General features: G+C 40.4%; 1 protein-coding gene across 28 annotated transcripts in view; it reads left to right on the top strand.

Moving 5' to 3' along the window:
• The window catches only part of LOC134224057 (calcium-activated potassium channel slowpoke), a 289,103-nt gene that overhangs the window by 78,203 nt on the left and 197,992 nt on the right, over nt 1–12,908 (top strand). For all 28 annotated transcript variants that reach the window (XM_062703499.1, XM_062703481.1, XM_062703432.1 and 25 more), the window contains exon 6: nt 2,607–2,774. In XM_062703499.1, the coding sequence (XP_062559483.1) occupies nt 2,607–2,774 (168 nt within the window). The remainder of the gene's footprint in view (nt 1–2,606; nt 2,775–12,908) is intronic.

The following is a 12,908-nucleotide window of genomic DNA, read 5'->3' as shown; positions in this document are numbered from 1 at the left end:
AGCATACCGCGAGAGACTTTTTTCGCAAGCTGTCATGATAGAGAACTGATTCGGGATGCTATACCCCATAATAAATTTCTTTTAGAAACCTCGAATGTGGGGAGCACTGGCTCTGATGATGCTTTTCAACTTGTTCTACACAGCACAGTGAGAATCACCATTTTTCTGTGGGGGCTGCCTATCCTGCCTATGCACTTGTATACAAGTTTGATAAATTTGTTGTCATAGCTTGTTATGATTCGGAACAGTTTTTGTCTCTCCTTTATCGTTGTTCGTTATCTGTTGAGAGCGATTTCTGCAAACCCTGGTTGTTATTACTTCTGAAGGGGATTTTACCGCTCATAAAAAATCTACTCCTCCGGTTATTTTTAATCGCAACAAAAAATGAGCGCCAGATTTTCGCCCAAAGAAAACATACACAGTTCGTACAGAACCTGTAAATTTCCGTTCAAGTAGATGTAACAAGTTGACCTCCGTGTTAAGCAACGAAAAGTTATAGGTTGTTTTAAATTTACACGTGCTGTAATTTACAAGTTCATATTTTTATAGGAAAATAAAAAAAGGCGACCAACATGGGAATCGTTAGCCACTGGTGCATTTCAACTTCTTGAAAGCGAGTCGACCAAAGAGTAACAAGTTAAGCGTTCTGTCGATTTAATTATTCTTCATCAGACTGAACGATAAGATAAATTAACATGACACGGAAACTTCTTGACGTGAATGTTTGATACTCAGTATGCTGAATACATCACAGATTTCTCGAAGGGATGTTAGAAAATCATTGAGTTATAGCGATGAAATGCTGCATTATGATGGCGACTTTGTACATCCGAATATTTCAATTTGATTGATGCTCATATGAATAAAATAAGCGCCAGCTGCGGTTTGCTTGAGAAGGAATGAGATTTGTTTTGATTTGTTATGACAGCCACGTTTTCGCACATCAAGGTTTCCGTTAGACGCATGTAAAATTAAGTCATATTGAATGGAAATATCAACGATTTTATTACATTGCAGAAATTGAAAATTATGATCTGGTTCAGTGAGGATTTCCGTTGTGGCTAATTTTCAGAATATTTTACTGTGTACCGCCAGGAAAAAAGCTACTTTGATATTTTGAAAAATTGGTGGTCATTTTATTTGAAAGGCACAATGCAATAATTTTGATTGCATCCTAGACAGTAATGCTGAAAAAATGGATTGAATTTTGTAGCTTTCATCAAGCTGAATGGGATTGAATCAGGACTGGGATGCATTATGACCCTGAACCTGGTCCAAAACTTTCTTATTAAAGTATTCTAGATTACAGTTTAGAGCAATTTCAGTGCGTAGCTAACCTAGCTCTCATGGGTCATCAAAAATGACATTACTTGTTTATTGTTTGCGCGTTACTGAGAGACGGATACTATGATGCAAACTAGAGCATTGGGGCTATGAAACGTCTTCGGTTAAGGTGGGGCGTATTGCCCAGGCACTTTGTGGAATTCATTTTTTCACCACTTTTCAAAAAAGCTTTATTACGTGTTAGCTGTAATATTTGTATATGACTTCTCACGGGCAATTCATTTGCGACTTCCTGGACTACCAAATAACACAAAGTTTGCATAAATTGCATTGAAAAGTAAAAAGTTATCAAGGAGTTACCTTAGGGGGGGGGGGCATATTATACCGTCTTACCCTAATTAAAATGGGAAGTAAGCCATTGTATCTCTTGAAATGTTTTATAAATTGACTGAACGAACTCGGTAACGCTGAATAATTTCTTTTTTTGTTTTGTACTCTCAATCAGGTTTCTATGAGATTAAAAAACCACGTGGATAATTCCAGAACATGTTCAGTTTATTATTATATGCTTCGTTTCAAAAACTTTAAATTTATTCTAAAACATCGCATCATATTTTCGGACCTTTTTGAACTCAAAGTTGATGTGATTAGCGGCAACCTAAAGTTTGTAAACTGAATTCTTGCATGGATAAATATTTTAAACACAAGTTCTTCTGAAACCATGGTTTCTTTGAGTAATGCACCAATTACTTTCAATTCCAATTATTAAAAGATTCAAAATGTTCGGCGGGTAAGAAGATGAGAAGATTTTTAGATACAAATTCACATATTTTCGCAAAATGATAGATGCGTGTTTGATTTTGATGATGAGAATCGACATAATATCCGATATGGTAATTGAATTACAATATAAATGACTACTGCCCTTTATGTTCAATTTCTGCACTCTACTTCCATATCACGTTCAGAATAAGTTTATTATTGCTAATTTCCATCCTGCTGACAATTCTCCAATGCGTTCAACCCTTGCCTAAATCACATACCAATATCGACAAGTACCTTCCATTTAAAAGTAAAACTTTTGCTGCAGCGTTTTAGTAGAAGCCAGTTCATGCCTTTAGAACGTTTGAATTTATACATTTTTCGTACCTAACTATAAGTATTTTACATTCCCTCAGGCACACGAACAAGTACTACTTACTACAAAACACAACCCTTCCTAACAGAAAGCTGCAGTGTTTTAGTGGATTCCGACTAATTAGCGTTCTTCTTTTTCTTCCATTTTCTCCTCTCGCCATCACCGCCCATCACGCCGTGCTCAGCTGGAGAATTCCGGCGATCCGTTAGAGTTTAATAACCCGCAACAGTTGTCGTACTGGACGTGTGTATATTTTCTCATAGTTACTATGTCAACAGTAGGTTACGGCGATGTTTACTGCGAAACCGTGCTCGGCAGAACATTTTTAGTATTCTTTTTACTAGTCGGTTTGGTAAGTAGCAACTTTCTCTTCTAATTGTCCGTTTTCACTTACTCTCCTTCGGTTTTCTCTAACTTCAATACATTGCAAACAACTGTTAGAATACTTTTGATTTAACACTTCTATGCTATCAGTATGCTGTATGATACAAAAAAATACGAGAAAACAAATATTTAGGTGTAAAAATGTAGAATAAGTATCGTCGTTGAACCATAAGCATAGGCGGCCTTCAAACCGCCGTCAGGGAATCGGGCGAGAAACAAATCAAGCGCCATCTTTTACCGAACTGTTAGGAAACATCTGCGAAACATTTCGAGCTATCCCAATTGGCAATGTTAATCGAATGCGTATTAGAAAACTAAAACTGCTTCGTAACTTTCCTACCGCTTCAATTCCACTTCATTTGTTATCCTGTTTGTTTAGAACTTTAAGCGATGGCAAACCGCAACGTCATAATCAGACGATATCCCTATATATAGAGCTTAAGTGCCGCGCATCAGTTAGCTGACTGTGGCAACGCTTCGAGCGAATATCGAACGATAAAAAAACATTATTTAATAGATGTGAAAATTGTACCGTGATTAACAAAAAAATATCTTTCGATATTCGTTCGGGTTGGCTTACCCGCGCGTAACACCAAGACTGTTCCGATGGTTTTGTAAACTGTTAAGTTCCGTTTGTATAGTTTATTTAATATGCTAAGTTTAAGTGATCGTTTCAAAGAAAAACATCATTCCCAAAGAAAAAAAAACTACAGACCAACTGAGGAAACAACATGGTACCCTCCTGTTCAGAGCCAAGCAGATTCTGTGCGACTTTCCCGGCGGTGGATTGCACCAGCTTCGCATCCATCCCGTATACAATTATGTATCTCCCTCTATATCTCAATGTATCACTCCGCACACTGTTCCGATACGAGGAAACGCTATAATTATTTTATCAAGCCTTTAGAGTAAAACTAAAACAATAAAACAATAATAAAAGCATTTGCTTCAGCTAACCTTGATTCGTTTGTAATAACGATGTAAATTTAGGTTTTAAACGTATTAGTTGATTATCGTACTTCAGTTCCTATCATTCGATCATTTTTGGCTTTTTGAGACAAATCTATTGCGGAATAATATTATAATTTGCCTAGGGAATATATTTTTTTAATTTACTCGTTTTGCAAATATATATAATGTTGCTTCGATGGATAAATGGCAGGTTGCTTTTTATTCAAATTCATATTAAATGTAATTATTTATTGTTTCATTTCACCTTCTTTATTTATACTGCTTCCGGGGTAAATACTGATGTTGATAAGATGCTGGTTAAAAATCTACAAAAAAATAGAACCGGATGATGTTTTTTACAATAACAACGAAAGAAGTTTTTTCCGAGACGTTTGTTTTATAATATGACACAAATTAAAAGTGATTGCAAGAATTTTCAACGAAATAGAAAATTTCACATCGAGCAAATATTGGAGAACAACATTAATATTGAGGTGAGAGGCGATCCATTGACAATGATATTTCCGAAAATGCGATGCTAATTTTGTAATCATCGTTCGATTCTCGAATATTTCAATAAAAGCAGAAACTATGATAGCATAAAACCGCAATTTGCTCTAGAAATAATGCAAAATAAAGGGATGAAAAGTTATCAACAAAATTGTCTTCTTTTTTGTTGCTGACAAAAATTTTCGGATCTTTATCATTATTATCTCCGACAAAAACAAAGCTTTGTCGTTGGTTCTCTTATGTCGCTTGTTTCGCATGCGCATTCAAAAAAAAAATGATTCCCTGTGCGGGAGAGAAAAGTAATTGTCGCAGCTTGTCCTCGCTGGATCTACATAATCAATAAGAGTTCTACAACAAAGAAGTTGGTTCCGTATTCAAATGGTGTTATATAAACAATTCACTGAACTGACTTGTCTCAGAATTCGACCACCTATTAGATCTCAATTGCTTCACTGGACTGACTTGTCCCAAATTCAACCAACTATTGAAGTTTAATTACTTCACAAATCCAGCCAACTTTTGAATATCAATTACTTCACTGGACAGACTTGTTCCAAATGCAATCAATAACTGAATATAAATTACTTCACTGAACTGACTTTCAAAATTCAACCAACTATTGCGTGCGTGTGTGTACAAACTAACCCCCACTGACTGGCAGTGATGTTATGGAAGAAAGCTGTCTGTTTCAAATAGTTTTACAGTCAGATTTAATCCGGGAGTTAGAAAGTGCCAGCTCTACTGCTGCTCAGTGACTCATTTCAGACTGCCTGGTATTTCATGACCAGTCCGAGGTCACTTTTCCTTACAGTAAGCCCCGCCTGTTCGTGCTACCATTATCAACTGGATAATGGATTCATAAGCAAACTTCGGGATTATTCAATCCAGCACTTTTTTATTTTGATATAGGAAACATAATCGTAGGAAACATATAGCAAGAACAAAATGAAACAATCTCACCAAATTAATCCATTTCCAAAAAATGGAAGAGACTTTTGGCTCCTATAAAGCTTCCACATTACACACATTTTTCACGCACTTTTTTTTAATCAGCAAATTCGCACTGGTTGCTGTATACTTATCCAGAGGTTTAAGAAACCTAAAACCAGATAAACCCTAGGGGTAGCACCAGCCGAAATAAAAACTTTACGATATCGAAGACAAAAATTCGCTGTCAGAAAATCAAACACAGCCGACCTCGCGCAAGGCTTACTTCGATCTCTTCTAAAATTCAATCAACTATTGGATCTAAAATATTTCACGGGACTGACTTGTCCCAAATCCAACCAACGATTGAAACTTAATTACTTCACAAATCCAGCCAACTATTGGATCTCAATTACTTCACTGGACTGAATTGTTCCAAATCCAATACTGAATATATGTAAATTACTACACTGACCTGACTTTCAAAATTCGACCAATTATTGAATCTAAAATATTTTACTTGACTGACTTGTCCCAAATCCAACCAACTATTGAAGCTTAAATATTTCACAAATCCAGCCAACTATTGGATCTCAATTACTTCACTGGAATGCCTTGTTCCAAATGTAATCAACAACTGAATATAAATTTACTTCACTGAACTGACTTCCAAAATTCGACCAACTATTGGATTTAAAATATTTTACGTGATTGACTTGTCCTAAATTTAACCAACAACTGAATATAAATTAGTTCACTGAACTGACTCCCAAAACTTAACCATCTATTGAATCTTAATTTCTTCGCTGGACTGACTTGTTCCAACAAAAAACTGAATCTTAATTACTTCGCTGAACTGAGTCCCAAAATTCGACAAATTATAGAATCAAAAATACTTCACTGGGCTGACTTGTTTTGAATTCGACCAACTATTGGAGCTAAATTGCTCCACTGGACGGAAATGATCGAACCGACAATTCAGCCTTAAATATTCTCCAAATCTAACCAACTATGAGCATGAGCATGAGCATTATGACCGCACAATTCGTAGTTGCTACTCCGTGATTGACTGAACTTGCGAAATTGTACAGAGAACACAATGAATGGGGCTTGGGATTAGCTACCCATTCTCAATGTACACGTTTAGGGAGCTCAAATATTTAAAGTCAATAACGGCGCCGGCCACGTCCTTACGGTCATATAGGAATGGAAGGATTTTTAGTCCGACTCTCGTTGCTACTAGAGACCGAGTATACCTCTGCATCTCCACGATTGTCTTGGGATAGGATATCGTCTTAGTTACAAAGGATAATTTATCTGGATTCACTTTGGTAAGCGATGCGATCTATGGGATGGGAAATGACACTAATACGAGTTAAAAGTTAAAAAACATGCACGCCCGGTGGCATATGAAAGCTAAGGAGATTCGCGTTTTGGACGACCGCACGGAAGCGCAGCACTCTGTACTCACTTGTTCGATGGCTACAGCAAACTATTGAAGAACTCGCTTTTTTCGACCGCGCGCGACATGCGCATGAGCCACCGAACACAAGATAGATACTTCATTTCTTTCCCGACGACTAAAACACGCACTGCACTTACTTGTTCGATAGCTATTCTTATTACCGGCCGCGCAATGCAGAACAAATATTTCGGCCGATCGCGTCATCGTTCTGCAGTCCGAAACAAGAGAAATCATGCACTGAACTGATTTTTATTATCGGCCGCACAATGCAGAACAAATATTTCGGCCGATCGCGCGATCCTTCTGCAGTCCGAAACAAGAGAAATCACGCACTGAACTGATTTTTATTACCGGCCGCGCAATGCAGAACAAATATTTCGGCCGATCGCGTCATCGTTCTGCAGTCCGAAACAAGAGAAATCACGCACTGAACTGATTTTTATTACCGGCCGCGCAATGCAGAACAAATATTTCGGCCGATCGCGTCATCGTTCTGCAGTCCGAAACAAGAGAAATAACGCACTGAACTGATTTTTATTACCGGCCGCGCAATGCAGAACAAATATTTCGACCGATCGCGTCATCGTTCTGCAGTCCGAAACAAGAGAAATCACGCACTGAACTGATTTTTATTACCGGCCGCGCAATGCAGAACAAATATTTCGGTATATATGGACCAACAGGTCTGTGCCACAAAAAGGGAAAATATTTCGGCCGATCGCGTCATCGTTCTGCAGTCCGAAACAAGAGAAATCACGCACTGAACTGATTTTTATTACCGGCCGCGCAATGCAGAACAAATATTTCGGCCGATCACGTCATCGTTCTGCCTCTATTATCAATTGAAGTCTCTCTTGTCTGAAAAGTCAGGATGTCGGTGAGCTATGCTTTTTGCGCTCTCCCTATTCTCCAAATCTAACCAACTATCTTGAAAAAAGGGTTCCGAGCTTTTGTAAAGATGCTTCCGAGCCTCTTGAAAGTTGGCTTCCGATCCTCTTGAAAGGAGGCTTCCAAACCTCTTGAAGGAAGATTTCCGAGCCTCTTGAAAGGAGGATTCCAAGCCTCTTGAAAGAAGGCGTCAGAGCCTCTTGAAGTGAGACTTCCGAGCCTCTTGATAAAAGGCTTCCGAGTCTCTTGGAAAAAGGCTTCAGAGCCTCTTGAAAGTAGGCTTCCAAGCCTCTTGAAAGAAGGCTTCCGAGCTTCTTGAAAAGAGGCTTTCGTGCTTCTTGAAAGGAGGCTTCTGAGCCTCTTGAAAGGAGGCTTCCGAGCTTCTTGAAAGGAGGCTTCCGAGCCTCTTGAAAGGAGGCTTCCGAACCTCTTGAAAGGAGGCTTTCGAGCCTCTTGAAAGGAGGCTTCCGAGCCTCTTGAAAGGAGGCTTCCGAGCCTCTTGAAAGGAGGCTTCCGAGCCTCTTGAAAGGAGGCTTCCGAGCCTCTTGAAAGGAGGCTTCCGAGCCTCTTGAAAGGAGGCTTCCGAGCCTCTTGAAGGAAGTTTCCGAGCCTCCTGAATGGAGGCTTCCGAGCCTCTTGAAAGGAGGCTTCCGAGCCTCTTGAAAGGAGGCTTCCGAGCCTCTTGAAAGGAAGCATCCGAGCCTCCTGAAAGGAGGCTTCCGAGCCTCTTGAAAGGAGGCTTCCGAACCTCCTGAAAAGAGGCTTCCGAGCCTTTTGAAAGAAGGCTTCCGGGTTTCTTGAAAGGAGGCTTTCGATCATCTAGAAAGAAGGTTTCCGAGCCTCTTGAAAGGAGGATTCCAAGCCTCTTGAAAGAAGGCTTCAGGACCTCTTGAAATGAAACTTCCAAGCCTCTTGACAAAAGGCTTCCGAGCCTCCTGAAAGGAGGCTTTCGAGCCTCTTGAAAGTAGGCTTCCGAGCCTCTTGAAAGAAGTCTTCTGAGCTTCTTGAAAGAAGGCCTCTGATTCGCTAGAAAGAAGGTTTCCGAGCCTTTTGAAAAGAGGCTTCCGAGTCTCTTGAAAAAAGGGTTCAGAGTCTCTTGAAACGAGACTTCCGAGTATCTTGAAAAAAGGCTTCCGATCTTCTTGAGACAAGGCTTCCGAGCCCCTTGAAAGAAGGCTTCCGAGCCTCTTGAAAGAAGACTTCCGAGCCTCTTGAAAGAAGGCTTCCGAGCCGCTTGAAAGAAGGCTTCCAAGTTTCTTGAAAGCAGGCTTCCGAGCCTCTTGAAAAAAGGCTTCCGAGCCTTTTGAAAGAAGGCTTCCGATTCTCTAGAAAGAAGGTTTCCGAGTCTCTTGAAAGGAGGCTTCCAAGCTTCTTGAAAGAAGTCTTCCGATTCTCTAGAAAAAAAGGTCTCCGAGCCTCTTGAAAGGAGGCTTCCAAGCCTCTTGAAAGAAGGCTCCAGAGCCTCTTGAAACGAGACTTCCAAGTCTCTTGAAAAAAGGCATCCGATCTTCCTGAGATGAGGCTTCCGAGCTCTTGCAAAAAAGGCTTCCGAGACTCTTGAAAGAAGGCTTCCGGTATTGAAAGGAGGCTTCCGAGCCTCTTGAAAGGAGACTTCCGAGCCTCTTGAAAGGAGGTTTCCGATTCTCTAGAAAGGAGGTTTCCGAGTATCTTGAAAGGAGGCTTCCAAGCTTCTTGAAAGAAGTCTTCCGATTCTCTAGAAAAAAGGCTTCCGAGCCTTTTGAAAGAAGGCTTCCGGTACTATTGAAAGGAGGCTTTCGAGCCTCTTGAAAGGAGACTTCCGAGCCTTTTGAAAGAAGGCTTCCGATTCTCTAGAAAGAAGGTTTCCGAGTCTCTTGAAAGGAGGCTTCCAAGCTTCTTGAAAGAAGTCTTCCGATTCTCTAGAAAAAAGGTCTCCGAGCCTCTTGAAAGGAGGCTTCCAAGCCTCTTGAAAGAAGGCTTCCAAGCCTCTTGAAAGAAGGCTTCAGAGCCACTTGAAACGAGACTTCCGAGTCTCTTGAAAAAAGGCATCCGATCTTCTTGAGATGAGGCTTCCGAGCTCTTGCAAAAAAGGCTTCCGAGCCTCTTGAAAGAAGGCTTCCGGTCCTATTGAAAGGAGGCTTTCGAGCCTCTTGAAAGGAGACTTCCGAGCCTCTTGAAAGGAGGTTTCCGAGCCTCTTGGAAGGATGCTTCCGAGCTTCTTGAAAGGAGGCTTCCGATTCTCTAGAAAGAAAGTTTCCGAGCCTCTAGAAAAAAAGGTTTCCGAGCCTCTTGAAAGAAGGCTTCCGAGCCTCTAGAAATGAGGCTTTCGAGCCGCTTGAAAAAAGTCTTTCGATCCTATTGAAAGGAGGCTTCCGAGCCTCTTGAAAGCAGGCTTCTGAGCCTCTTGAAAAGAGGCTTCCGAGCATCTTGAAATGATGCTTTCGATCATCTTGAAAGGAGAGTCCCGAGCTTTTGTAAAGAGGCTCCCGAGCCTCTTGAAAGAAGGCTTCAGAGCCAGTTGAAACGAGACTTCCAAGTCTCTTGAAAAACGGCATCCGATCTTCTTGAGATGAGGCTTCCGAGCTCTTGAAAAAAGGCTGCCGAGCCTCTTGAAAGAAGGCTTCCGGTCCTATTGAAAGGAGGCTTTCGAGCCTCTTGAAACGAGATTTCCGAGGCTCTTGAAAAGAGGCTTCCGAGCCTCTTGAAATGATGCTTCCGAGCATCTTGAAAGGAGGGTCCAGAGCTTTTGTAAAGAGGCTCCCGAGCCTCTTGAAAGAGGGCTCCCGAATCTCTCGAAAGGGCGCTTCCGAGCCTCTTGAAAGAAGACTTCCGAGCCTGTTGAAAGGATGCTACTGAGCCTCATGAAAGAAGGCTTCCGATCCTCTTGAAAGGAGGCGTCCAAACCTCTTGAATGAAGATTTCCGAGCCTCTTGAAATGATGCTTCCGAGCATCTTGAAAGGAAGGTCCCGAACTTTTATAAAGAGGCATCCGAACCTCTTGAAAGAAGGCTTACGATCCTCTTGAAATGAGGCTTCCAAACCTCTTGAAAAAAGATTTCCGAGCCGCTTGAAACAAGACTTCCAAGTCTCTTTAAAGAAGGCTTCCGAGCCTTTTGAAAGAATGCTTCCGAGCCTCTTGAAAGAAGGCTTTCGTGCCACTTGAAAGTAGACTTCCGAGTCTCTTGAAAGAAGGCTTCTTAGCCTTCTGAATGGAGGCTTCCGAGCTTTTGTAAAGAGGATCCCAAGTCTCTTGGAAGAGGGCTTTTGAACTTTTTTAAAGAGCCTCTTGAAAGTTGGCTTCCGAGCCTCTTGAAAGGAGGCTTTCAAACCTCTTGAAAGAAGATTTCCGAGCCGCTTAATACGAGACTTCCTCTTTAAAGAAGGCTTCCGAGCCTCTTGAAAGAATGCTTCTGAGCCTCTTGAAAGAAGACTTCCGAGCCTCTTGAAAGGAGCCTTCCGAGTCTCTTGAAAGGAAGTTTCCAAGCTTCTTGAAAGAAGGTTTCCGAGCCTCTTGAAAGGAGGCTTCCAAGCCTCTTGAAAGAAGGCTTCCGAGCCTCTTGAAACGAGACTTCCAAGTCTCTTGAAAAAAGGCTTCCGATCTTGTTTAGAGGAGGCTTCCGAGCCTCTTGAAAAAAGGCTGCCGAGCCTCCTGAAAGAAGGCTTCCGATTCTCTTAAAAGGAGGCTTCAGAGCCTCTTGAAAGAAGGCTTCCGGTCCTATTGAAAGGAGGCTTCCGAGCCTCTTGAAAGGAGACTTTCGAGCATCTTGAAAAGAAACTTCAGATTCTTTTGAAAGGAGGTTACAGAGCCTCTTGAATTGATGTTTCCGAGCCTTTTAAAAAAAGGCTTCCGAGCTTTTGTAAAGAGGCTTCCGAGCCTCTTGAAAGGAGGCTTCCCAGCCTCTTGAAAAAAGTGCTTCCGAGCCTCTTGAAAGGATAATTACGAGCTACTCAGCTTTTCGGAAAAAGAGCTTCATGTCTATCGAATAGAGGCTTCCGAACCTTCAGATTCAAGATTTTAATTCTCAGAAGAATATTATTTAACATTTTGCCTCGATCATGTAGAAAACATAGAAGATTTTTAAAATTTGTACATTCGATTTTTGTCCTTTTGATCTTGTTCCAAAGCTCTTTACACTGTACTGGTTAGGGTGTACAGGATTCAAAAGTCTTTGATTAACTGATCGCGATGCATATTATGTACAGTACAAAGTATTAGAATAATAAAAATAATCAAAACTTTATCAATAAGTTGGTATTGGAATTGTAATACAGCCGTCATTACGCATTTTTGTATAAGGTACCCCCTGGGCCCAGCGAAGGTACCTACAGGGGTACATGTACCCCAGGTTGAGAACCGCTGGCCTTATTGGTCACTTTGAAGGAAGTATATCGTCGAAGAGTACGGGGCGCAAGCCGTCGACGCAGCCTCCGTTGCATTCATGTCCGGCGTCCGTGAAGAATTATTCGCATCGCTTGTATCCGCAATCATGACTGTGAAACTACCCAAGCAGCACAAATCAAACAAAAATGGTTGTAGCAACTTCATTGTGACTGAACCCGGTCACATATGAATTGCTGTGATCTTTGTGGAACATGTGTGCTGCTAGGGTAATTGGTCTGCGAATCTGATGAGACTTTTTCCGATTTTTTTTAAAGCAAGACCCAATACTAAATACAGCTTTAAGGTTCCCCCAAACAAACGCGGCGCTACCAAATTAAAAAATCTTGCTCTATAAATGTCAAAAATATTAACTTTCGAACATATGTTGTACTAAAATGTCTTTGCTACACCTGATACCTATGTAGCACAACAAAAAATATGATGGAAATCACAAAAACGGCAGTGGTGAAAATTTGATATACCATGCGTCTCCATTCTATAATAAAACTAGGTCACACACAACTCACCTAAAATAAAAATTTAACGAAGAAAAATGAAGATTTAGTTTATTAATTTTTCACGATTCACGTAATAGAAAAACTAAAGAATCTAAATCTGCTAAAAAAAATATTGTAATTCATTTGTATAATGATTGCTAATGATTGGACTAACACAGTATGGTATGGTCTAAAAAGTTACGTTTTGTACGAATTAGTGCGCATCTGATTGATTTATGTAGGTAGTAACAAATTTAAGTTAAGAGTCTTCTCTAAGCTAATTGGCATAAGAAATGATCGTGGAAGAGTCTAAGAAGAAGAAGAAAAACATTTAAAAAATGCTTCTTCTCCTCTTCCAACTTCGTGACTTATTCCATCTTCTGAAATGGAAAAAGGAAAGAAACTGAAATAAATTTATTCTGCAATTTAAATTAATCAGAGCTGCCACTTTACTTTCGGTAAAATATTCTGTTAGTAAAAGTGACGTTTCCATTTAAACAGATC

The sequence above is a fragment of the Armigeres subalbatus genome, chromosome 1, assembly GCF_024139115.2.
Source record: "Armigeres subalbatus isolate Guangzhou_Male chromosome 1, GZ_Asu_2, whole genome shotgun sequence".
Classification (NCBI taxonomy): domain Eukaryota; kingdom Metazoa; phylum Arthropoda; class Insecta; order Diptera; family Culicidae; genus Armigeres; species Armigeres subalbatus.
This window is presented reverse-complemented; position numbering and strand designations above follow the sequence as displayed.